Here is a 26,805-nt window from a genome sequence, read left to right on the forward strand (position 1 = left end):
CTAGAGTATTTTATGATATAACAATTTCCGTTAATTACTTGATTACATTATCATGTTATAATTGCAAAAATGTCTCGTCAAACTACAAACGAGACTCAAATTTGATCTTACCGAGAAGAGATGGCATATTCGTCGTCGAGCTGGATGTCGAAGAGATTTTGTTATTACTCTGCGTAGAAAGTTGCTCGATCACGGAACTGGAAGTTTCGCCGTCCACGCTGCTGGTCTCGCCTTCGAGGATCGACGCTTCGCTGGGATATTCGAAGGTACGTGTGGCGGTGTCGTCGAACTGTATTCGATGCTGAAATCACAACGGTTTAATTAATCCGAGCCGTTGTAAACGAGCATAATATGAAACGATTTGCATCGTTTGGAAATATCGCGAGTTCGCGGCGAAATTAATTTACGAGTACGCGCGCAGGGTATGAAGAATCGCTGCCGGGTGTGTGCAGACTACAAAGGGTATTCGCATATGTAAACACGTGTTATGCAGCCAACGCGGCGATTTATGTTCGCCTTTTGCGCCTTCAACAGAACAGTTACACGTGGAAAAATTTTGCGAGGCGCGCATCGTGTAATAAGCATCGCCGTACACTCGCGCGGGTACAAATGAGATACGGGGAGAACAACAACGGCAACCGCATATAATGTAGCCTCGAATAACAGTATCTGGTCACACTCGATGCTTTTTCGACCTGCGAACGGCAAGTAGGGACGATCGCCCATCCGCCCGTTCGTCGTCATCATCGTTGTCGTCTTTGTACGTCGCAATGTAAATCTTCAAGAAAGCACTATTGTGTCTTCTGTTCGTGATTAAATAACAGTCGTTGTACTTAGGTCTATTCTTTTTTGCACGGTTCATCGTTCCTCTTTTTCTTTTTGCTGTTGAAGACAAAAATAGAAGAGATAAACTGTGCAAGAAGTTTAGCAAAAAGAACAGACATATTTATATAACAGTTCAGAAGTTTCATATAATACTTGTTTTTAGTTTAGCTAAATATATCTTTTCCTCGTTAATATAAAAATATCTTTTTTTTTATGATAAAACTTATGTGGAAAACTTGAAATCGGATTTTACGCAAAAATATATCACATACAACAACTTTAATGCATCTCCATCGAAAGTTTCTTTTGTTTTAAAATAATGTAATAAAATAATTTTTTGTTATTATTTAACACATTCTATCGTGTCAATTTTAGGTGAGTTATCGATGATCCACGAAATGTTTGCTTATATTTATTAGTTAAAATATATTTCATAATAATTAAAAATTGTAAAAATTATTATTATAAAAAAATAATTATCATAAACAAAGCCTAATATACCAAATGCAAATGTGCGTGAATACATATTATAATTATGTATTCACGCGTATCAGAAATTATTTTATAATTATGTTCGTTCATTGTCAAAATATCACATGATATTTTGAAAAAATGGCAAATGGAAAGTGAATCACCGACACAGAACAGAAAGTGTTACATAATAAATTATATAACTTATACCCTTCTGCGTATTAAAAAAAAATAATATTAAAAGAATTATACATTTTTCATAAAAGCATTTTCAGAAATCATCTTTTAACTTCTTAAATACGTAACGAGATAAAAATATTGTACAATATTTTTTTATTTGTGACATATGTAAATATTCTACGATTTTTTATTTGTAACATAAATATTCTTTCCGACACGTTTTGATAGGCAAGATTTACATCAATCCGCGACTGGCTATGACTTAGCCTGACGGTCTGGCGATAACAGTACCGGCGATTATTTCAACTAGGGATTGACTGCTCGCTTCGTGTAATTATATATATGCATCATTCTTTCTCTTCCTGAGGCGTCATGAAATATAAGACAAAAAACCAAATCGACAGATCAATCTCGGACGTCGACAGCAATACGTTGTATCTTTGAGATATGAGATTGTGAATTGTGCGTAATTAAAATCATCATCATCGGGCCATCTTCTTTCTTCACTTTTTTTGTGTTACTGACAAGAATTATCGAAGTAAATGAGCATCTAAGAGATGCGAAAAGTCATTTCAAGCCACGATACTGCGCTTTCTAGAGCGGCGCTCCACTTTTTCGGGGTATTCCTCGTACTCTTCGTCACAAATTGCAATTAGTATTTTCTCACCGAGCGAGTGACTGCGACAATCATAGACCGTTCCGGCTAGCTGGCTAAGTGGCATTAATAAAGCAAAACTTGAGAAACGAACGCGGGACTTTCCACAGTCATCTTCAGAGATACCTCTTCCTTACGACAACGAGCAAATTTAAATACTACGCTCCAATGCCTCGATTAAATCTAATTTGTCAGATTCAGATCTTTTATCGATCGTAGAAATTGATGTCGGTATTATTAAAATGATGATTGAATTTCTTGGCCGTACGATAAAATTGATAATGAAAGTTCGATAAATTTATACTTGTGATAATTAAATTGCGTACAAAACAAATATGTTGATTCTCTTTTATATATGCAATTGTCTAATCTAAGATAAGATATTTGGATTGTCGCTTTTCGAGATGTTCACTTCAAGATAAAATTGAACGTTGATTTCAAAACAATTGCAATTACGTGGTTTGTACATTTCATGATTACTCATGGTTCATTGTTGTGTGCTTTGTAATTACAATTTATTGTCTTGAATTTTTACGAATGATTCCGGACTAAATCAAATGTTGTAACATTCTTGAGTACCTAGATATTTTAATTTTAAATTGAATATGGAAATCAATTTTCATATTCAATTTTGTTCAATAAGTTAATTATGAATATCGATATAGAGATGTCTACATGACCGTTAAATTATCTGAAAACGATTAAAATAACAAAGAAAAATATTAAAGAGATATACAGATAAATATAGCAATTTATAACTCTGATACTGTAAAGTTAACTTTCTAACAAAGAAAAACATTCCGCGTCTTTAAGATATATTGGGTCATTTAAAAAGTATCCGCGGTTTTTTCATTCAAAAATTGAACAAAAAATCGCGGATACTTTTTAAATAACCTAATAAATCATGTTTACATATCCGAAGAATAAATATAAATTCTATAATTTAAAATGCGTAAAAATAATAAATTTAGTCATCAGTAATCGATGGATTGACGTTTGCATTCCATAGACAGCTTAATGAATAACATGAAATCTCTGTCTTATAGTAACTTTATACATAAAAAATATTTCTCCTTTAGCAACATCGCAATAAAAAGTATTATGTTTTTTTAACGACGTTGTAAGAAAAGCTTGAAGCGTTCTGCGATCGTTTCCTCTTCAAATTTGCAATCGCAGATCGCAGTGATCTTTTCAATTGCGAAAAGATGCCAAGGAAAAACGGAAATGAAAACTGTAAGAAGACTTTCTTCTCGCCAAGGAAATATTGTCGATAAACGTAGTGTGACGATTGACAAGGAGCAAATATAACAATAGAAGGTCTCTGCACGACGCATATTGATAGGAATCACATATATGTATAATATAAAAAAACAGTGCTAAATTGTTTTGAAAGATACGTGCAAATTATCGCACAAAGTCGCGTGCGTTCATTGGCGCAATCACTATATTGATTCCTTTAATGAAGCATATTACAACATTATGTACTGCAATTGCCATCGTAAAATTCTAAAATATTTTTAATGTATTTTTGAAATTTCTTTAAGAAACATTTCAAACGGTCTTCTAAAAAATAATGCCTATAAGGATAACAAATCTTTTGTCTCATTATCAGTGGTGTAATCTTTTAAAAATAAATAAAAGAAAGTATTTCTAAATTTTTTCCCAAAGTCATCCGATACATCTGTGATATGACTTCTTCTTAATGGATCCCATTCTTCGCAATACTAGTTTTTATCCTATTTTCATCTTTTTTCTAATTATTACTCCTTTTAAAAAATTAATCTTTATTTTTTAGGATGTGTTGTGCTATTTGTTATGACTATTTTAATAAAGATCCGCTCTTTTTATTAGTGAAGATTCATTTGGAGCTGTGTTTTCTAGTTCTCAGAGTAACTAGTAAAGAATGTACCTTCCACTTAGTACACTATCGTACCGTAATCTTGTGTTTACTTGAAATTTGGCCAAGAGGATAATTTCTCTATGTACACTTAAAATATTATTGCGTCAGAAATATTCATTCACGAAAAGTGCATTTTCGTTTCACATAAAAAATAAACATATCTTACTTCATTTTATTCGCACGTAAAATTTTATTAGTAATTCATACTCTTGTTATTATAACTTTTAATATAAGGTTTTGTTTCTTATATATAATATTATTTCTTATAACATTATTTTGTCTTGTTATTGTTACGGATAATTAAGTAGAATTTTTCTGATTAAAAAGAGAATATTTTACTCCCTTTCGAAATTGCATGACAAATGTTAAGAAGTTCTTCTTAAAAAGAAGAATGCTGCCATCGATGATGTACTAATGTTTCAAAATTAATTTAAAAGATTCGATTAATTTAAAATATCGAATCGATTAATCTGCATCAAATTATCTAATAATAAAATGACTAAGACAACGTAAGATATATAACGTAAGATAAAATTTTACATGAACATTCGTTATATGTTTCACAGCACGCACCTTTCATACAGGTTTTCGAAAGTGAATGCTATGAAGTAAGCGAATAACTGTACGGAATCTACGCATAAGTTCCATGCAAGGAAAATATCAGCGTGACCTTTGAGACAGAAGGATACATGGCTCTTGCAGCAGCTACGCTACGATATCGCTCTTCCTGAAATACGAAGGCCATGCAGTACAGATAACGAAGGCACCAGGAAGAGAGAATTTATGGTCTCTAAGCAGCGTATCCTGTCAGGATCCTCGCACTGCAACCCCACGTATCATCTCTCGTAGGTTTTCCACGACAGTGTTAAATGGACGCACACATAAAGGTCATGCCGCGCAAAAACTGGATGCAGACGCATCCGTTATGTCCTAATAAAACGCGGGTAAACCGCGCGTGAGTTCTCTTACGCACATCGTGTACGCGCTTCTGACGCAATTTGGACGCGACACCGCGCGATTACTCGATCGAGCGAATTGAGCAACAACCTCGGAAAAATGCTCTTGAAATGTAAAATTTGTCCAGTGGGACGAATGCAATCAATGAACCGATCACCGAATTTATAGACGCACTTCTGTATCTACAAGAATTATAATTATATTTTCCTAAAAATGAGAGTATGACACCTTTACTTTTCGATTATTGTATAGTCATAAACTATTGTACCGTTATAGAGTATAACGATTGTAAATGAATGCCGTTATAGACTATAGCGATTGTAAATTAATGTTATTATTTATTTATCAAAAAAAAAGATAAATCATAAGATTTCTCATTTACTTTCCTGTTTATATTATCTCAGATTTAAATCTTTTTTTATACCCTGACGTGTTTATCTTATAGCAATAAATCTTCTATTCATTACACTGTCAGTAATAAATCGAGCAACTCACAAAAGAATTTTTAGATATCATATATATTTCAGACAATAATATAACTTTCAATAGATTATGTCGTAATCATAAATCGCGCCGCGCATATCTAATATTGTATAAGATAACGATTTCCACAGGATGTTGCCTTTCGATATAATTACTTGATTGAGACGAACACTTATTGAAGTTTATAACTCATCTACAGACAACGGTTAATAAATGCTCAAATAATTTTACATAAAGCAAGTATAGGTACGAAAGCGTGTTATAATATTTCTTTTTAATTAAATTTACATTAATCATAAAATCGTGGTAGAGATAATTATACTTGATTGTCGAACGAGGCTATTGAAGTTCATAATTCGTCTACAGACAACGGTTAATAAACGCTCAAATAATTTTGTAAAGCAATTATAAAGCAAGTGCGAGACATGAAAATGTATTATATTAAAAAAAAAAAAATTCAAATCGTGATAGCAATGTGTCCATAAAGGCAGTCTAGAAAGATTAAGGCCAGCTATTTAAATAATTAAATATAATCAAAAGAATTCCCCGTCACGATTTACTGACACATTGCTGACACTTTGGCGATGAAAAATTTTAGTAACAACTTTGCGAATCGTTAAATCGTGATTTACGAAATACAACTATAAAGCCGTTTTATCGGTCGTTTTTGCGTGACACGAATTCAATTCGATCGCGCAAAAACAGGAGCGCGCGGATGGATCGCTATGTTAATCACTGCTAATTTAAATGCTTGACCGAGGAGCGATTAGAATGTCTGCTGCGAACAAGATGAATTACTATAGATCCCGTTATTGATTGGCAGCGCTGCTGGGAAGATAACGCACATCCTACGCGCCGTCTACGCGTCGCTTAATTTAAATGCGTATGAAACGACCTAGCCGATGGCAATACATAAACGCGTCATAAATGAAGGACAAACTTAAAGGCTCTGAATGTAAGCCGATTCAGGAATGCTTTCATACATAATGAGAAAAGCAAAAACAGCAGAATTTATTTCGATCAGATAATTCTAATTTTATACTCATTTGTGACCATAATGTAACGTGAGACTCTTATGATATTTAGCACAAAGGTAAGATTGCAATCTTCTATTCAAATTTAAAAGCGTATGCGAAATTAAATATTGCCTTTAGAAGATCGTATCTTTTTTTTATACTGCTTTTATACAATAGTTGCGAAAACGTATTAATTTCGCAAATCAGAAAGCCATCTAACGCAACGGGATGTGCTTTGCTCTTTGTGGAGCAGTCAACGTAATCCGCAACGCGTCGATAAAAATTGTTTAAACACGTAAGCTTAAGTTCTCTTCAAGGATACGAAACTAGACCGTCAGTGTTTCAAAACAACTCACGATCGATTTACAATCAATTTGTAAATATATGCTCAACGAGCTTGAATTTCGCTGACTCAGTTAAAATTCGCGCGGCATTACGATCGTAAATTAATGAAATAAAAAAAAATATATTGAGCTAAGGTCTATAGAAAATTTAATAATCACAAAGTAAAAGAAATTATTACTGTAAACTGTGAATTTTCTGTGTAATATACTTCTCACGAATTATTTTAAACACACGGAGAAGAAAAATATTCTTTTTTATTATTATATTAATCTTATTATTACCTATATAATAATAACTGTGTATTTTTTTATGCTTTAAATGATGATACCTAATTTATCCTTTAGATAAATAAAAAATAGTAATTGGATATAATAACAATATTAATAATTGCAATTATTAAAAAATAGTATCTATTATATACATATATATTCTATAAATAAATTCAGGTTTACATTCACAGAAATCTAAAAAACGAACACTTTTCTCTCTCTTAAATTCCAGCAAACTCGATTGAACTCGCGACGTGTAAATATTTTGCACGTTAAATCTCTGTTGAAATGTAATAGCAATCAAAATATTAGACAGTTGGCGATACGGCGTAGTATAATTGCTTAAATGTTAAATATTATGTCTATCATCTTTTATTTGTCGCAGTTTAGATTTCCGTATTGATTATTAATTAATACAGACACATTTCGCGTATTATTCGATAAAACACTTCCACTGTTATTATGGCAACTGCATCTCATATTTTTACGTTATTAATATCTTAATGCATCCTAATGTGTAAGATTATGTGCGTTTTTATTACTTGCGTTTTATTACTTGCGATTCCATATATGAAGACATATGATTTGAATCTCCGGCAATGTTCTTTTGGGCAAAAAATCTCTGATTAATTACTATGATAGCGATTTTCTTGGAATACACTTTACCCACCGACGAGAATTTCCCACAATTTAATTGTGGTGAGTTATAACGTCTTTTGAACTGAAAAGAGTAAATTCTGCGGTGAACCGAAGAATAACCTCTGTGAGAAGAGTAACCCCAATTTTCAAAATTTGGAAAAAATAAACAGAGTTCTGATTAGCTCGAAGAGTTGTAGAATTTTCAATCGATTTTAGGAACAGTTCTGTTAATTAAAGCGATGAAAACACCACTTGAAGTTGGGAGGGGGCCAATAACTTCACGAAAGTTTGAAGGGCTATAATCTCTTTATTTTTCATTTTAGCACTTTGCTCTATAGAGGACAATTATAACGATTAATAATTAAATCGTTGAGATTGAAAACAAAAAAATCCTAGGGCTTTGTAGATTCCAAATTGAAATTTTTCTAAGTCCACACAAATCCAAATTTTTTTGGAAATATGGCGTTCTAATACGAGCTATGGTAGCTCACTGAAGGGTTCTAACAATTATCCTTAACAATCAATGTACGGAGAATTTAATGCTCTTTATGTATCAAATTTGTTGCTTTAATCGCGATTTCATTGTTCTAACTGTTAAGAAATCGATTTATTCTTTTTTCAAAAAGTTAGAACGCACATTAAAATAAATACTTTTAAAAAGAACGCTTATATTGTAATTTTGTGCTAATTATGTGCTTTTAATATGCGCTAGTTTATATAACTTTTTTATAGATGATTAAAATTTAATTTATTTTCTGATAAATAGTTAGAAATATAAAATCGGGATTAGAACAACAGGTTAACACATAATGAGCAGTAAATCCTCCGTACATTGAGACCTGATTCTGCTCATGTTAGCGTGCTATCTTAATAAACGTAGATATTCATTAAGGATAGCATGTTTATATACTTGTTATTCTAATCCCTATACTCTAATAATTTCATTGTTCTAATATAAAAAAATCGTTTTAATCTCACACACACATAAACTATAGTTGAAAAAAAGTTTATATAAACTAGTATATATTAAAAATACATAATTAGCACAAAATTATGATATAAGTATCTTTTAGTGTTTCTTTCAAAAGACATTCTAATTTTTTGAAAAGTTAGAATAAATCGCTTTCTTGATAAACGATTAGAGCAATGAAATCAAGATTAAAAGCAACAAGTTAGCACGTAAAGTGCACTAAATTCTCCATACATTGATTGTTAAGGATAATTATTAGAACTCTTCGGAAGACTATCATAACTGGTGTTAACTATCAGAATCGCCGTTTTTTTAGAATTTTAATAAACTCCTCAGAGTTCTATCGATTATTCTATATAGATCAAAAAGTGCTAAAATGAAAGATCAAAAGTTATAACCTTTGAAATTTTCAGAAACGTAAAGTTGGCCTCCTGTTACTTCAAATAATGTTTTCATCGCTTTAATCAACGAAACTCTTTCTAAAATCGATTCAAAATTCTACAACTCTTTAGGGTTCTCAAACAGAATTCTATTTATTTTTCTAAATTTTGAAAGAGGAGCTAGTTTCATTAGAGATCAAAGGATATCATTCGGTCGAGTATTATAAATCAGTGAGCAACACGCAATCCGCGAGCGATACACACCTTATTGGATATAACAAGCATTGTACCTAGTTATTATTTAATAATTATGCATTAAATATGCGTTTCATCAACAAGTAGATAATAACAGTATTCACTGTACTTTAATGAATACATAACACGCAAGACTACAATTTGTTTCAGAGACAACAAATAGGAATCAAATATCGTTATTAACACAGATGAGAAAGCTTTTGATAATCAAATCACATAAATTATTAATAAGTGAGTGAGAATTTATACATTGCGGAGATACGAAATGTCTGGATCTTAATTTATTCCAATTTGCTATCAAAAAAGAAGAAAAATCTATATATTTGAAAATACGAGAAGAAAAATCTATATATTTAAAAATAAAAGTTAAATTTATAACAGCAAGCAAAATATTTCTATATATAAAAAGATTCGTATTTTTTCCAAACATTTCTTTATTTTGATAGCGTGTCTTTTAAAAAGTTTAAATCTTTATAAAAAGATTTCAACATTTTAAATAAAATACAGAAAGATTCTTAAAGCTTAATTTTCTCAATTACCAATACATATATTCCGTCAACTAAAATTCCAATTAATGCATATTTCTCTCAGTGTACGGTAAGCTTAAACTTTTAAATCTTACATCGTTTAATGTTATTTAATAAGCGGATAATATATGTGAAACCGAGACACGCGGTGCAATCGTATTCATCGAATGTAATGCAACGCGTAATGCATTGCATAATGCCCGCATACCCACATACCGTTCTATCTTCCGTAATTAGCAGACACGAGCGTGCTTGTTGCGTGCTTGTTGCGTGCTTGTTGCGTCGCGTCACGTGGTTGTCGCGCACGGGTGTGAAGTCGCGCGTAAATTACGCGTCGCGAACCTTTTATTACTGTGATCCCAACTACTATTGTCTAGCGTATGTCTGAGCCTCGGATGTGGGTATGTAATTGTGCCCGGTGGCACGTTTACATGAAGAAAGACAACGGTCGTTGACAGTGCGTGAGACGGAAGAGAATAATCGTCTGCGTGTTCCTTAAGTGAACGAGAGACACTTTGTTGACATTGTGTCAAGTTAAGTAATTTCCAATTTATTTACCGTTCACTTACGAATATAATTCGATGTTTTTGCAAGCGCTAAAACAACCGAACGTAAATACGCGAAATGTATGTCCTCGAACGAGCATAAATACGTGGCATTTTGACAGCAAGAAATAACAGTGTCGAGATAAATCGTAATAGGATAAGAATTTTCTGGGTAATTTTCTTCTTATTTCTTGATTGCGTGAGAATTAGGACAAGTAAAAAAAAAAAAGAGAGAGATTTCGCTCTCTTAGCATAATTTTTTGTATTGTCTGCCACCTGCTTTTGATGGCAAAAATCGTCAACTGTCAATTCCCCACAATGCATAATGCATAATGCAAAGTAATGAAGTATTCCATTTGCTCATTTGCATTTTTGCGAAACGTAAAACTCACAAAACGACGTTGATTCACACCCTGGTTATGTCGATACAATAATTTACAAATCCATTATGCAGACAGTACCGTCGCCTTTGCACGAACAACCTGTTATTATCGTAGTTTCGCAGGAGAGACATCGAAGCAGGTCTGACACTCTCTTGAGAGATGCTTCGTAAAGTACTTAAGCACGGATAATAAACGAAAGCTTTTTTTTTTCACGAATGTCGATAGCGTGAGAGAAAAGCTAAGTGACGTCGAGCTGTGGATTACCTTTGCATTACCCCAGTATAACGTCTTGCATAACGAATTTAACATAAAATTCAAGATTGCTCATTCGCGTGTCTCATTACAAGTCCTCGTTTCTGAAAGTTTCTCACGTACAATCAATGGCACAAGAGTGTCAGCATTATGCGAAAGGAAAATGTCTCAAGAATGGACAGTAGTTCATAATTGTTTAACTTTGCAGTCTATGTATGAATTATATCTACTATTGCACCATCTGACTAAAACAAACCATGCTGATACGAACTGACCGCGTATTTTTTTACTGTAAATACGTGCCAACATAAAAGCTTTTTAAAGTGCTTGGTTTTGTTTTTTTTTTTTAGTTTTTATCTATAACAATTAACTAATAGTTGTATGTGTTTGTTAATAAGACTGATGTTTTTATGCAAAAGCACTGTGGCGTCAGCGGACTGCAAAGGGTTAAAAGAGATGACTGTGAGATACATTGAACGTTATATTTTAGTATTACGTGTTTCATAATCCTTATTATTGTTTCATAGTAATCACTTTTGAGAAAAAATGAATATAACATTGTAACGCTAGTCGTTACAATGTAGTTAGATACTAGATTACGTTTTTGTGTACACACTTAAGAGAACTAAGAATGTTCTCAGCTGCATGTTACATGAAAAAAATCAAAGGATTTTATAAGGAAAGTGGGTAAACAGATATAAAGAGATGCAATGTTAATGAATTTCCTGAGAGGGATAGAAGAAGCGTTTTACTGCGAAAAAAGAGGACAATTGGATTATTAATGTCTATTTGTACAAATGTAGATTAACTTTATAATCTCGATTTAATTCATTCTTTATTATTTTCTAATTCTTAGAACTAGAAAAAGATAAAAAGTAAGTTAAACCAAGATTAAAGTTAATCTACACTGATAGAAACGGGCATAAACTATTTATGAAACATCTAATTATATATATATATGAATCAAGCACAAAAAGTTTTGACAAGAAAAGAAGTAAATGTTAGACTGCGCGTATAATTGTTATAAATGTTATTTAGAAGTTTCCGACTGTAAAGACATACAAAGTTGAAACCTCTTTTAAAAGTTAAGCATAGAAAAAAGAAATTACAATGGGCAAAGAAAAATATGGATCATAATTTTTACAATATTATCTTTTCTGAAAAATCTTCCTTTTGAATATGAATTCATAGTTCCCATGAATTCGTGATCGCACGCAAAATTCTTCGTCTAACGCGGTTAGGAGTCCTCTAAGAATTCATGTTTGGGATTACTTTTGTCAATGAAATTTCGGTGCTTGCATAATGTTTTTATTGGAAATCTCAATGCCAAACGAATGTTGCAAATATATTAAAAACAATCAGTGTGGTTACGGTCGAAATAATCGAAACTGGATATTACAAGTAGACAACGATCCGAAACACCGAAGCAACTTGTGCACACAGTAGAAATGCGAAAATAATCTTACGATGGATTGGTCCTCTCAATCTCCGCAAATCCAACTGAGAAAATGTCTAATCAATCATGTAATTAGAACTTCGAGAAAAATAAATATTTACTTTGAAGCAACTCGGTACATTAGAAAGATTTCGAGGTTTTTGCTCAAATAAACTCTGATTCTCGTGGATATCATGTCTCTACGTTTGGTTATGCTATAATAAATAATAATGAATAGACGCCATATTAAGTAAATGTATTTTAGTGCACATGTATACTCTTTAAAATATAACTTTAATTTTTTATATCTTTTAAAATATGATATACTTTAATTTTCAACATTCTGTTACTTTCATCAGAGAATTACTGACAATGTTCTTGTGTCACTGACTGTACGTCTTCCTGTCAATCAGTACGTCTTCCTGTCAATCTTGTAGGACCGCTCTCTTTGCTCGGAATTTCCAGCGTAGCCTTAAGTCGGTTCTACATTAGTTGCAAGTTTGTTGCGACAGCCAATCTGAAGCTTGCATTTTGAAATCAACGCTTTATATTGGCTGTCGCAACAAACTTGTGATCGGCTTGCAACTAATAGAACCGGCTTTACGCGCAAAGCAGGTTTATTACTCGGCGGCGGGACAAGTATCAGCTGTTAAATTGAATTTGTTGGCGAAGTGAAACTGTGAGACGCACAGAATGAACTGCAATACAGAGTGAATTGTCAAGCTCACATTGTCTTGATATGCCGCAAATTGAAGAAGGAGAGAAGAAAATCTCGAAGATCGATTTTAGTGACGTTCTTTTATGTTTTAAAAAAAAACATAATTCGCAAAGAACAAATCAAATACATGCGTGCAAAAAGGTTTGGATTCATCTTTTTGTACTTTTATAATTTTGTCTCTTCTCCATTTTGACGAAATAAAAATCGTAATCAAATTTTCCATTCATCGGAAGTTATAATAATTAAATAAGATGTAACTATTGATATAAGTATCGATAAATATAAGAAAGTATCATCACTTTGTGAATTCAAGATTGTGAGAATATCTACATATAAAATACTAGCTATCGAATATATTCAATACTGTTACGAGATTCTGTGTTAGACTTGGAGATGCAAAATAAGCGCTAATCTCGAAAGCATCAAACGGTATTAAATCATATCGCAACTAAGATACAATAAAATTAAGACGTAATGCAAAAGTAAGAGAAACGAGTTTCCTGCTGCGAGAGCGCAAGATATGTGCAGACGATAGCAAATATGTGCAAGTAATTCTTTAGACATGCTTTTGAGAAAAATATGTTGAAACTACATTTCAATTGTATCTTAAATGTACATCTTTAATTAAAATGTTTATTTTATTTTATAGAAGTATTTAACTATTTATATTTTTTAGAGAATTTTCGTTATTCTTAAAATTCATAAATCAACAACATAGATAATTTCACATCTGTCAAATATTCCGATTGCAATATAATTACTTTACCTCATATTCAATCTGTTTATTAAAAAAAAATTAATCACAAATATTTTCTAACAATATTCAAGAATAAAAGAAGCAATGTCAATTTCATGATTAAACAATTTGTTATTTAAAATTCCTTCAGTAGGTCAAATGTTAATTAAGTGCCAACGTAAAGATTTTTTAAAGTAGAATTCTAATTATGCGTTTGAAGTCAAATGAAGTTCCCCTTCTTAATCTCGATCTTTCCCGCGTAACTCAAATTTTTCGTCTTACTTGATGCACGACGAATGGGCGACTAAATTATCGCTTAGATCGTTGATCCAGGGGCAATGCCCGTGGATTTTCTATCTGGGACTCATTCCGCCGATAACTCACGGAAAGGAATTCCACGTCGCGCATAACGCGCGATCGGTTATTCCAGCGTTTCCATCAATCCGACACGGTGTACGAACACTGAAATAAATTCAGAGAGAACATGACGCAGCGTCCGTCGTGCGATCCAGGAAATATCAACTCTCCCGAGACGAATAGCGAGATCGTGTAAGAAAGCACAATGGGCAATATAAAACAGAGTGCTCCAGAGCTGTCAGTGACGTCAGTGTTGCCTTTATGTATGAATTCCTCGGTCAATGTCGTAGATTTCTCCTTAAATAGGAATGTTACGACACGCATCAGCATTTAATATACAATAAATTAAAACCGTGAAATTGAAGAGAGTTAACTTTTAAAAAACATGAATAACGACGAGATCCTATTCTATGTACGAATAATTTCAGGCTTAAAAGACCTACGATTTGGATTGTCATTTGATATTTAATGTAAAAAATAAAAGATTTATGAGAAAACCGCGCAATCGGACGTTTATTAAGGAAATCTCAATTATAAATTGATTAAGCAAAAACGCGGTCAAAGTAAGACTCTTAAAAGAAAGATTTATTTTGCAGGAAATAATACTGATTACATCAGCTAAGTGTGGATAATTCTTCTGGATATTAATTTTTTTCGAGATACTTATTCTTGTGATGGATTTTTTATGACTTATTTTTTGGCGTTTGCTGTATCAAGAAGTTATATCCGGCGGAATTGTTCGCCGACGTTTTTCCCATGATGCACGGTAGATTAACTTGGTCGACGAGGCGCTCGAAAATCATCGCTGAGGCCCGTAGACACGATACTTTTACTTACAAATTGGTGTTTTATCGGTGTTGATAACAAAATGTCTTCCATCGCGACGTCACGTCAACGCGCGATCGCGTGAGAAAGCTGCGAATGAAGTTAAACGTCTGATGGTTATAGATGAAAATGATTGCATCGTTCATGATTTAATACAAACTTATTGAAAATTTCGCAAGAATTGCTAGACCTAATTAAGGACGATTATTAGAGATTTAGATGCCCGTGAAATGTATTCATTGAAGACGTAATTACAGTTCTTGGTAATGTATGTTATAAAAGTTATATTGTGGTATTCGAATTAATGCTAATATAATAGAATAGTAGACAATTGTTTTAGATCATGTAAATTAAGATACAACAATTGTCAACTGTTATAAGCAATCCTGAGTGTGTGAGAAATGTATTATTTTAAAACTAAAACGAGAAAAGATATTGAAAATAAAATAATAGATTTAATATTATGTTATTATAAATATTAACAGATTAATATTTCAAATAAAAAATATATGAAAGATATATAATCGCATATTTTGGAAAAAATATACTATAATCGCAGTTTTATATGCCAGCGAAAAAAGCGGTATAAAAAAAAATTAATAAAATACTACGACATAATATAAATATTAATTATCATTGTGGACATTTGAATATAATTTAAAAAAAAAAATCGTCAATAATTAAGATATCTCGTTACAATTTAATTATACGTGTACACTAATATTTATTTTCTTTTCACCAGTTAATTTCAGCTAACTAATTGACCTTGACATTCAAACCTGTTTTAGTTCTATGAGTTGTTTTACGAATTCACCGTTTTACGCTAATATTTTCGCTTAAAATCATATCGTGTATGTTACCTTGTCCGAGATGATATATGGTAGCTGCATGAAATATACATATCGTTGCACTCTCGGTATCAATATCAATATTTATACATTTGAAGTCTGTGGAACATGATGCTAAATCCAGCGATATGTTATCGGTACAAGGGTCTATATTACATGTATGCATCGTGCATTATTGCAATTCAAGCATTTCCCGTACATTACGTAGGTATCTTACATCTTTTATAAACGACGCTTTGTTCGCTTATCTGGCTGCCGTCGATCGATAATAGATTACATCGAAATTATGCTGCACGAAAAGATCTTAATTTCCTATCACGACGTAGTTCGACACGATGCATATGTTTGATATTTTAGCGCTGATATAATAAATTATACGCCGCACATAATCTTAAGATATAGATATCCTGACTTTAATGCCTAAGAAAAAAATATCGAGCAAAAAATTCATATCTTATTACATTTCAAATAAAATATAAGCTCCGTTAGATGATAACCGGAACTAACAGATATCAAATTACGCAAAGAACGTGTAATGTCTAATTAAATGTATGTAGGCACATACTAAGATTGGATGATATTTCTAAAACAAGACAATCCTGGGAATTCCAAGCATTCCAGTAAGAACGGTGTCGAGACTTTTTCATGTTAATAGGATCATACAAAGCACGTGACTAACTTTCATTTTTACGTATAAGAAAATGATCTTTAAATAAAAAAATATTTTTTTTTTAATATTTCTGTGTATGTATATATATATATATATATCTAAATAAAGATACATATCGTAGATCCATGTAAATACAATATTAGACAAATATATTACCGTTCTGAGACTTCTAATTAACTCTTTCCCTTTTCGATCGTTTATTTTGAATAATCAGAAGTCTCATTAATTTTATCAACATATAAATGTAGAATGACACCAATAAATTTTTCCACGAGGTACACGATCTTTTCTCTTATGATCCGCGGGCGAGGAACATTTCCGTCAGTAGGCCGCATGTAAGCGGAACGAACTCAGCGTTTCTGGCGCCGAGAGGCGTGAAACCGACGTGTCATCACGCCAAAAATATATTACGTGATGGCATGGATTAGAGCCTCTCTCTTTCCTCCCATCGAGGGAAAAAATTTCTTCGGACCACGTGGGAGTTAGACGCAGGCACATTGTGCGTCCGATCTCACGAATGGTTCACGAGGCAGATTTTCTCACGCCACGCGAGCGATCTTGAAAGTAATATTACACTATGCGCTTTTTGATTTAGTAAGGTAGCCGGGTCACGATCCTGTGAATAATGGCGGTGTGTGTTGTGCAGTTGATTAGATTAGATAGACGTAACGCCGTGCCTGATCGGTAATCAAACTAAAAGACCCTGATAAGACTTTTTGTATTGACATGACTATTTAAATAGATAACCGGGTTTTTAAATGACTTCGAAGTTATTTATGGTTATGACATGATTTCTTATTTGATTCTGCTAATTTCTACTGATGTCTTACTCTTAACTTCTTCATTGAAACGTAAGGTAAAAGATTTCAAAACCGGATTGTCACTGAATTACTATTTGCATATATATGATAAAGATGTCAAGATTGAACATTCCCATAATTTACTCGAACTTTCATTTCCAATGTTTTTTAAAGATGTGCATGTCCGTGTTCGTATTATTAAATTTCATGAGATGAATTTATTGTAGAATGTTATAAATATATCTTTATTTTCATTAAACTGTGTTACGGTTTTCTTAAATGATATTCTTTTTAAGAGACATATTAATTATTAGAATTATTTGCTGTACAAATTAATACGATTAAAAATAAAAAAATATAATTATGTGAGTAATATTATTATTTAAATATTGACTGAAATTATGATGCTGCTTTGAAATCTATTTCGCACAAAGCGTCGCCTGGAAAAACTAGATAATCAAGGCGCTGATTCACTCACCTTATGATTTCGTGGCGTCCTCGAGAGGTTGCTGCGCCCATTGATGAGAACATTGTCGTTGAGAAACGACACATCGCAAGGCGACGGTGGACCCCCAGAGATTTCCCACTCAGCATCGTCGGTCGTAGAAGCATCTAAAGTAGCATCGAGCATTATAATGCCACCATCACCAACCTACAAAAAAACAATAATGATGAGTTTCGAAAAGAACATTATGTAGAAACGTCACATAACTTAAGAAAGACAAACAAGACATTTACTTATTTTTTATGACATACATATTTTTTATATATTTATTTAAAAATTTTATGAAATTATTCTTTACACATGATATACTAGAACGTAATCATTTCAATATCATGTTATCATTCTTCATAAATATATGAATAATTTTAAAGTAATTAACAATGTCATTTCATAAATAAATAATTAAACATAAGATATTAAACTTTGCTTTAAAATATTATTTATTAACACATTAATATTTAATTTTATATCTCTGTATTTAAATTAAAATCTGCCTAAATACGGATAATTTATTAAAAACTTCACCTGCAATTAAGACTATTAATACGCGATTTTAGGCTATTACTCCGACGAAAAGAAATTTGTATACACAATATGCAGTATTATTATCTGTAAAATAATTTTCTTTCTTGTTTAATTCTCAATTTAATGAGAATTTAATGAAACGATAGATGCCTCATTATTTTGATTTTCGGTGTCACTGTAAATAAAATTATTAATGTTTGAAATCGACTCTTTCGTGAATCACATGTGTAAATTCTTCCCGTTTACGAATGCAAAATCCTAAGATTTTAGTAGACTATATAGAACGTGCGTTCATGTTGGATTCGAGCACAAATGTAAATAAGCGCACATGCAAATACGCAATCCTCTATGATTCGAGAAACTCCCGCGGCGATTTAGGAAAGTTGTTCCCGCGTGAAAATATGCAGAGGGTTTGCTTGAAAAAATGCACCTTTTCCTAACCCACATTTAAAGTTAACGTACACGAGACTAACAGTAATTTATAGTTCGCGTGTATTTATCAAACAGCTTCCTCAAGCTTTCGCTCATGGAAACTAAACGACGATATCCGCTATTAGATTTTATTTCATTTTTTGGAAGATTATCATTTTAAATTTTATGCAAAAGTTGTCGACAAGATAAAAGATTGTTTATTATTCGTGTCCTAAATCAAATGTGTTCTACAAAATAATGTAATTACTAATCTTTTCTCTTGGAAAATGTATCTCTGATAAATACAATCTATCTTTATGTTTCGCAATCACGTGATGCATATTTATAAACATTGATTTCGGTCGGTTATTTAAACAAATTAAAGTGATAATAGGACGCACAATACGCTTTTTAATAATACAATTAGGGTTAAGTATAATAAAGAATATAGATGATAAAGGATTAGGTAATTAAAAAATATGCAAAATTTCTATGATAAAATCATCGATTAAAATGATCGATACATATTTACACGTTGAATACCGGAAATTTTTAACAATTAAAATTTATTAAATATCTCTAATTCACTAATAAAAGTCTTCAGATTTAATGAAAATATGATCTCTCTTTAAAATTATTGATTTTTTAAAAGAAAACAGAACAAGACAGAACAAAAAATCTCTATACGAGATAATGTTAGATGAACAAATTTATTTGATTAGACAATCATTCGGCCATAATATCGTATGTGCGAAAAAATGCTTATATTATTTTTTATTTTTTCATCAGGCAAATCGAATAATGTGAATAAATTCATATATATAGGTATTGAGATTACTTTTCCTTCGCTTCTTAGAAGAAAGACTGAAGGAAGACGTCCAAGATCTGCATCTCCTGCATTTTACTTATTTATTTTTCTATAATCTCAAAAATAGAAGAAATGAAGAACTGGTTTTCCAACGGAGCATAAAATGTGTCATCGCAGTCCGAAAAAAGAAATATTCGAAGAAGTATTTTCGTTGCATGTACAAATTACAGTCTGCGACTCTCGTGACGTTTTCTCCGCGTACAATTGCAAATTATTCCTGAAGTGATCTTGTGAAAGAGAGGAGGGGGAGGGGAAGGGATCCTGTTCTGCTGCGTTATTTTTTTCCTTTTGTTAACAATGGAGATGTTAACTGCAGACGATTCGATCGTGCTTTCGAACGTGCCGTGACGACCGCGACGGTTACATTCACGCGAGACGTCAGTCGGTCATTACGATTACCGCCTTTCAAGACTCTCATGAATGGGACATCCTGCCCAGTCGAAGAAAAGAGGGAAACGTGAGTGATACAAGGTAATATGGATAAACACTCGGTTCGCACCGAGCTGTCCTTCGAGGGAGGGCCTGCTCTCGGGCTGCCTCTCTTCGGTCGAGTGAATTCCTTCGAAACAGGATATGTGAAAGAAACGCCACAACCTTGTCGCGGACTTTAGAATTATCTGACATCTGTCATCCGCGGACATGTGTTACGTTCCTTCGAGAAATGTCACATTTATTCTTATGTTTGCACGAAGTGCTACCTTTTAAAATATTAAAAATATAAAATAATACTATTAAACTAGAGATAATTAAAAGAACACAAGTATATTTAATAAAAAATACATTATTAGAGAACCATTTATCTTCTAGAAAATGCAAAAACTTTTAAAATGCAGATGCAATTTGATTTTTAAATAAAAAATTATTTGTGTATAGTTTTGATGCAAAAAATGGTAATCGTTTTCGGGTGATAGTATGTCAGCTCTCTAAATTTTTGGAATGGAATCTCTCACTCTAAAGAGTGAAAATTAAGCGAGTTTCGAAAAAGACTAGCTTAATTTTTAATCCTTAAGGGTAAGATTTCAGTCTTTAGAATGAAATTTATTTCAAAAACTTTAAAGAGAAGATATGTCTGCATCACACGTTGTTATGTATATTACATTAACATTAATAGGTATGTCTTAATCACTTTCAGTATTTTTATATGTGTTGTGACGATATATAATAAATATATTTGTGTGCGAGAAACTTTCGGTAAATTCCACACGGCGAAGTGTGAAATCGAATGGCCTTACAGCGGCAGGACAGTCAATTTCCGGTCTACTTCCGGCGATCGCCGCCGGAGGATCGCACGACGATCGACAATTTTCGAAAGTGATTTTTTTTGTGGTAATCTGTCTCTCCATCGTGTCGCACGACGATTTAGGTTGAACGTTCGTTAATCCAGAGAAAAATGCGGTCACAGATCATAAGACGCAGCCGCATTACGGACGAGCAACGATCGAGGCCGAGCAACATAATATCTGTATTTGAATATAAAACATGGCGTGCCGATGCCATATGTCGGTGAAACGAGATAAGCGAACAAATATGTAGCGATTCCGTGTTGGAAGTCTATTATTTCCTTGCCCGATACGTACTTTGACAAAATCTGTAATTTGCGGAAGTTCCAGATAATATTAACATAAAATGTCTCATAAGTCACTTTCTCCGGAATACAGAATATAGAAATCTCTGATCGAATGACAAATTTTGAACAAGATCGGAAAATTTTAAATATATTATAAAAAAAAACTTTCAATTAAGACTGCTAAATTTATGTGAGTAGATAAATAAAATTTTATTTACACAAAGCTATCAATTGGATTATAGAGAATTTTGTTTTGTTTTGATTATTCAAATATTTTAACGTCTCTAATAGACTAATTGTAAGAATAATTTAATGAACTTTCGAATGTTCATCAAAATATATATATAGCGAGAGAAAGTGCACAACACTTCAGATGAAATATCCTTTTATTCTGTTTGATTGTTATAGCTCATCTTGTTAAGCCATTATTGATAAATTCACAATACTGAATTGTATAGTGAAATAAATAAAAAAAAATAATAAGAATTCTTGATAAATTCTTTTATGATAAAAAAAATAAAAAAAATAAAAAAGGACATATAAGAGTCAAGAAGGGAAATTAATGGACAGAAATGATATTAAATGTAGAGAGTACAAAAACGAAATTACATGTTTCGGCTAAATTTTAAACCATCCTCAGATCGCAAAAACAGCAAAAGACCGGGTTATAAAAAAACTTGCTTTTCTTTGCTGTTTCTGCGATCCAAGGATGACTCTCAAAATTGAGCCGAAACATGTAATTTCGTTTTCGTAAACTCTCTATATTTAATATACAGGTTAGGGATAAACCTATAATATAACCAGATAAGGGGAGAGGAAGGATGATTTCTTGTATAAAAATAAGTCGAAAGTACAGAATTTTTTTCGTTTGAGGCTTTATTTTCGAACAAAAAATTAAGTTTAAATATCGTGTTGAGAGAATATGCGTGCACTTAATGAAGATATGCTTTGTGAAAAGAAACTATATAAAGTAATGTTACAGTGTTTACATAACGTCCATATGACTTTACGAGTGGCAAGATTAAAAAAAAATGTGATAAATAATTAAATTTTACTCATTTTATTAAGAAAAAAATTGCTGAAAATGTTGTTCCTGCTGCCACAAGCAAAGTTGCTCGTCAAATTACACATTCATGGATTCTAATTAATGTCTTCCTACCTTTCTTCAAAAGTAATTTTTTGTTTTAAATTTTATATATTAATTATTCTCAATCAAATTTAATTTTGTCGGAAACAAAGCTTCGAATAAAAAAAAAAGCTTATTCTACACTTTCGATTTATTTTCGTACAAGGAATTACTTCCCATCCGATTGTATTATAGATCCCTGTATTATTTCTATCCATTAATTTCCATGCTTGACTTTTGGATGGATCTTTTTCATTTTGCTCATAGCAAAGTAAAATATTAATAATTATATTAACATATATATTTTATCTGTTGTGTTCACTCAGCAATTGTGTTGACTTGAATATAAGGAAAAAGATACATTGACTTAGGCATAAACTTTCTATCTGCACGTAGATCAGTAGATTTCAGATTAGTAATTGTTCGTGATTGATTGCAAAGCGAGAAAAATGCAACGTGCTATATTCCCGCCAGACTACTAACTGCAGATTAATGTGTCGGATTCATTACGTACGTAATTTCTGCGGATAAAGTATTGTGAGAAAAAATTGCGAACCAATGTCTAGCGTATAATCTCGTATTACGTCCAGGCAAATGGGCGGATTAAATCTGACAAGTTAGTATTAACGTTAATGCGGAACGACTTATAAGTAAGCTGTCGATCGCGCGTGGTAGTAATTAGTCTCGGTGGCAACAATGCTTTTCGTCTCGATTGAAATATATTATCCGCTTACTTAATCGAAACAGCGAGCGGTGACGTTACATTACTCACATACATATTTACCATATTTATGCACACTCATACGCATGATATCGTATCGCAGAGGAGAATCGAGTTTTATAGAAAAGTTACGCTCAATTCGAACAAAATACTCGATTTAAGGTCATTAACTAATAAAGATTATTCTAAAAGTATAAATACGTCGAAGTAGTTCCGGAAGTAGTTCCGGAAATATTAACTAAAGGTACAGATACACACATCCTGTATTTTGACACATTACTAGCTTATACTATATTGAGGTACAACACAATTTTTATCCGTCAATCTACTAAAAGTGATCGGATATTGCGTAGAGTAACTATTAATTAACTATTTATTTTTCAACATAATAAATCTTTTTTTTTTAATTCCACGTGGTTGACTTAAATTCTTTGGAACCGCGCTCGCGATAAATTATTTATTCGCTCGTTGAGTAAATAATTTGAACTATTTCTTCGATATTTTAAAATTTTAGTAAAAAAATGCGTAGTACGTAACCAACCAACCACGAACTTCTCGTGGGATCGGGACTAGTTTTGTAAGCAACGCAGTTGCTAAAGTGACCGCAAGAGAACGAGATGCCGGTTAAAGAGACATCGGAAGAATGCATTAATAAAGGAGGGAAGTTGCGGCAATGAACCTGGAGACGCGGTCCCTGACTCCATGAGAAACTCCCAGGACGGTTCTTTCCATTATTCCGGCCGCAGTGAAGTATCACTCCCGCAGGTGGACCTTGAACCTACGAGGATAGACCATCGGTTGTCGCCTGACGGTCGCATGTGAACGCACTCTACGCAGAAGCACGCCTTTTATACGCACGCATTACGCTTGCACGTGCAGCGAGCGAATCGACGCGTAAACATCCTATCATCTTCGAGACACGAAATAATATTTGCAATATAACCGTAAAAACCACACAGGAAGTATGAATTCATTGGCATTAAAACGCGTTAACTAACATAAATGTATCTTAATTCGTTGTGAACATATATTGCAAGATTTCCAAGAATACTAAGATTTCCAGTAGTCATTGTTTTTAACTAGACATCGCGGAAGATTAAAAAAAGAAACACTGATTGCAATCAAGACGATAGTTTGAAATTATAAACAATAAGAATGTTGCAGAAGAAGTTCCACAATTAAATTACATAAGTGGTATTAATACATATTTTATAATTTTAGAACGAACTTTATAAAATTGCAAAAAAAAAAACTAGTTTAACGGGTTTTAACAGTTAGCTGTAAAATTAATTAAATAATAAATATATTTATGAAAGACACACATAATATGTAGACCTTAAATTGATTCATAACTGTACAATAGATTTGGTATTAAAATATTAAAAATAATAAAAATACAATCGAGGCTAAAACTGACATATACAATTCTCAATGTCCATATACTTAAAATTTTTCTATTTATAAATAGCTTAAATGCAATACTTAGAAGTGCGGTATGTTGATATTCCGGTTCTCAGGAGGCTATTCAGATCCCCTCCCAACATAATCATTCAAGAGATCCAAAAAATATAACTTGCTCACAATCATGCTCTATCGATCTAAATTGTTACAATCATGTTAACTGCAGAAAGTATTCTCAACAAAAGAAGGTTACCATGTTGTAAGGCTTGTTAAATGAATTCTCCCAGATTACCTGATTACTTCAAGTCGCAAGCATACGAAGTATGCGGGGCGGGTGTGTCTAATTGAAAATTATCAGAAACTTACTGCATAGTGTAATCGTTCTCATGCGCGTACTTCCTTTCGATTTTACTGCTCACCCTAACACTCAACGAGCTCATTTCCTCCCTCGACCTCTGATCCGGTTCATGGTCGGTCATCTCTAGTCTCTTAAAGCGTTTAACTTTTAATCTTCGATAATTATTTAAAAATCGTCCATTCTGTCACAAATATCGTTCCACTTTTTAATTAAATCAAATTAATTTGACCGAAAATATTAAATCAAGTCCGAAAATTAAATAACATCAAGAGACGCAAAGTCTTCTATATTAAAAAAAAAAATTATCTTTTTTTAATTGATGTTGACACCGATTTGAATAATTAACAAATATAAACAATTGTGGTAACATAACAGATAATAAAGTATATTTTTTCAGGAAAGAATAATAAAATTTCTTTATGAAACAAATATTTTTTTTCATCAATCTTATGAAATATAACGTAATAAATCGTAATATATTTTATACTATTATATAATGAATTGAGAAAAATTCTGATTAAAAATAAACGAACCAGAAGATTCTGATCATGTCAATCAGAATTTTGGTTATCTCTATTAGAATTAGAATTATGGAGTGAATTCGAAAATTCTGATTTGTCCATTTTCTATCAGAATTGCAATGATGCAACCAAACTGTTTCCACTGTATATTCTATATTTAGTCGTAGTCATCACCGGAACTACTTCCCGCCCACCCATGAACTTTATTAATGCCTGTAACGTCAGCGAGGGATCAATTTACATGAATCATCCTAAATACGCTTGGTCAAACCGATCAAAGTTTACTGCGAAGTTGCAGCTGACTTTCTCGTCTTTCAGTTTATTGCTGTCGTCTGTAAAAAAAATTATGCTTTTTCATACGTCGTCAACATAAAGGCCGTGTTTCATTGTGCACATAAATATAAGCTGCTGTTACGCGCATCTTCGATTAACCTCTCGATAAATCATTCGATGTCGCATATATGATATCGCGCATTAATTAAGTAGATAATCGACATTACCGCAAGTAGCAAGCGATGTTGTTTTTATTGCCCATTGTTTATCACATATCTTTTTCTATCATAAATCCATCTGTTATATTATGAGTTTCTTGAAGTCGTTAAGTCTATTGTTTCTATATGTAATCGATACGAATAATTCAAACATCATAAAACAGATATATATAGTGAGTTAATATAAAATTAAACTACACACAATTATTCGTTACACCTAAGAACCAAAAGACAATATATTTTCTAAAATAAATAGTATAATAGTTTGATAAAAATGTATGACTTGTCTACTAACAACTATATAGTTTTTCAATAATATTTTACGACATCTTTTAAATCTATTTACTATTCTGAAGTATTTATAGATTTCTTATAAGTATGTAGAGAAATCCTTGACATTAAACAGTAATGTTCAATTAATATACTTATTCATTTTTATGTTCATATGTGAAGATTTATAATGTGTAAATTACGCGTGCGTATATTTTATTAAAAAAAAAAAATCCCTATGAAACAATTACGTGAGACTTTTATGCAATTTTCTTATTGTATCACAGATAACATAAATTTAATTTTAAAAGTACGTTGTAAATTTTAAGATGATGCAGGCGTAACAGATTTTAGCAAGATTTTCTTTCTCTTTATTAAAACCACTTTCAAAACGAGACTCATAAACACAACATAAATTCGCGAATTCGAAAGTATTACCGATCATAAGAGATAATACAGGACACTGATAGTAGTCTTGCTGCCATTTTGTAGGAATGAAGCTCGGTCAAGGTCAAACGAGGTCAGATATCTTAAATTTCACCGAGGAAACCCTTTCACGCCTGTTCATGATGGAGATTTCACCATCGTAATCGATTTCAT

The 26,805-nt window shown here is 32.3% G+C and overlaps 1 protein-coding gene across 1 annotated transcript in view; it reads right to left on the reverse strand.

Moving 5' to 3' along the window:
* bif (protein phosphatase 1-binding protein bifocal) overlaps nucleotides 1-26,805 on the reverse strand; it is a 43,437-nt gene that overhangs the window by 976 nt on the left and 15,656 nt on the right. Inside the window, exons 2-3 of the mRNA XM_087403770.1 lie at nucleotides 17,920-18,093; nucleotides 112-301 (exon numbers count right to left, since the gene is read on the reverse strand). Of these exons, the coding sequence (XP_087259896.1) occupies nucleotides 112-301; nucleotides 17,920-18,093 (364 nt within the window). The remainder of the gene's footprint in view (nucleotides 1-111; nucleotides 302-17,919; nucleotides 18,094-26,805) is intronic.

This window comes from Acromyrmex echinatior, chromosome 3, assembly GCF_024713525.1.
Source record: "Acromyrmex echinatior isolate Ae372 chromosome 3, ASM2471352v2, whole genome shotgun sequence".
In the NCBI taxonomy this organism is placed as follows: Eukaryota; Metazoa; Arthropoda; class Insecta; order Hymenoptera; family Formicidae; genus Acromyrmex; species Acromyrmex echinatior.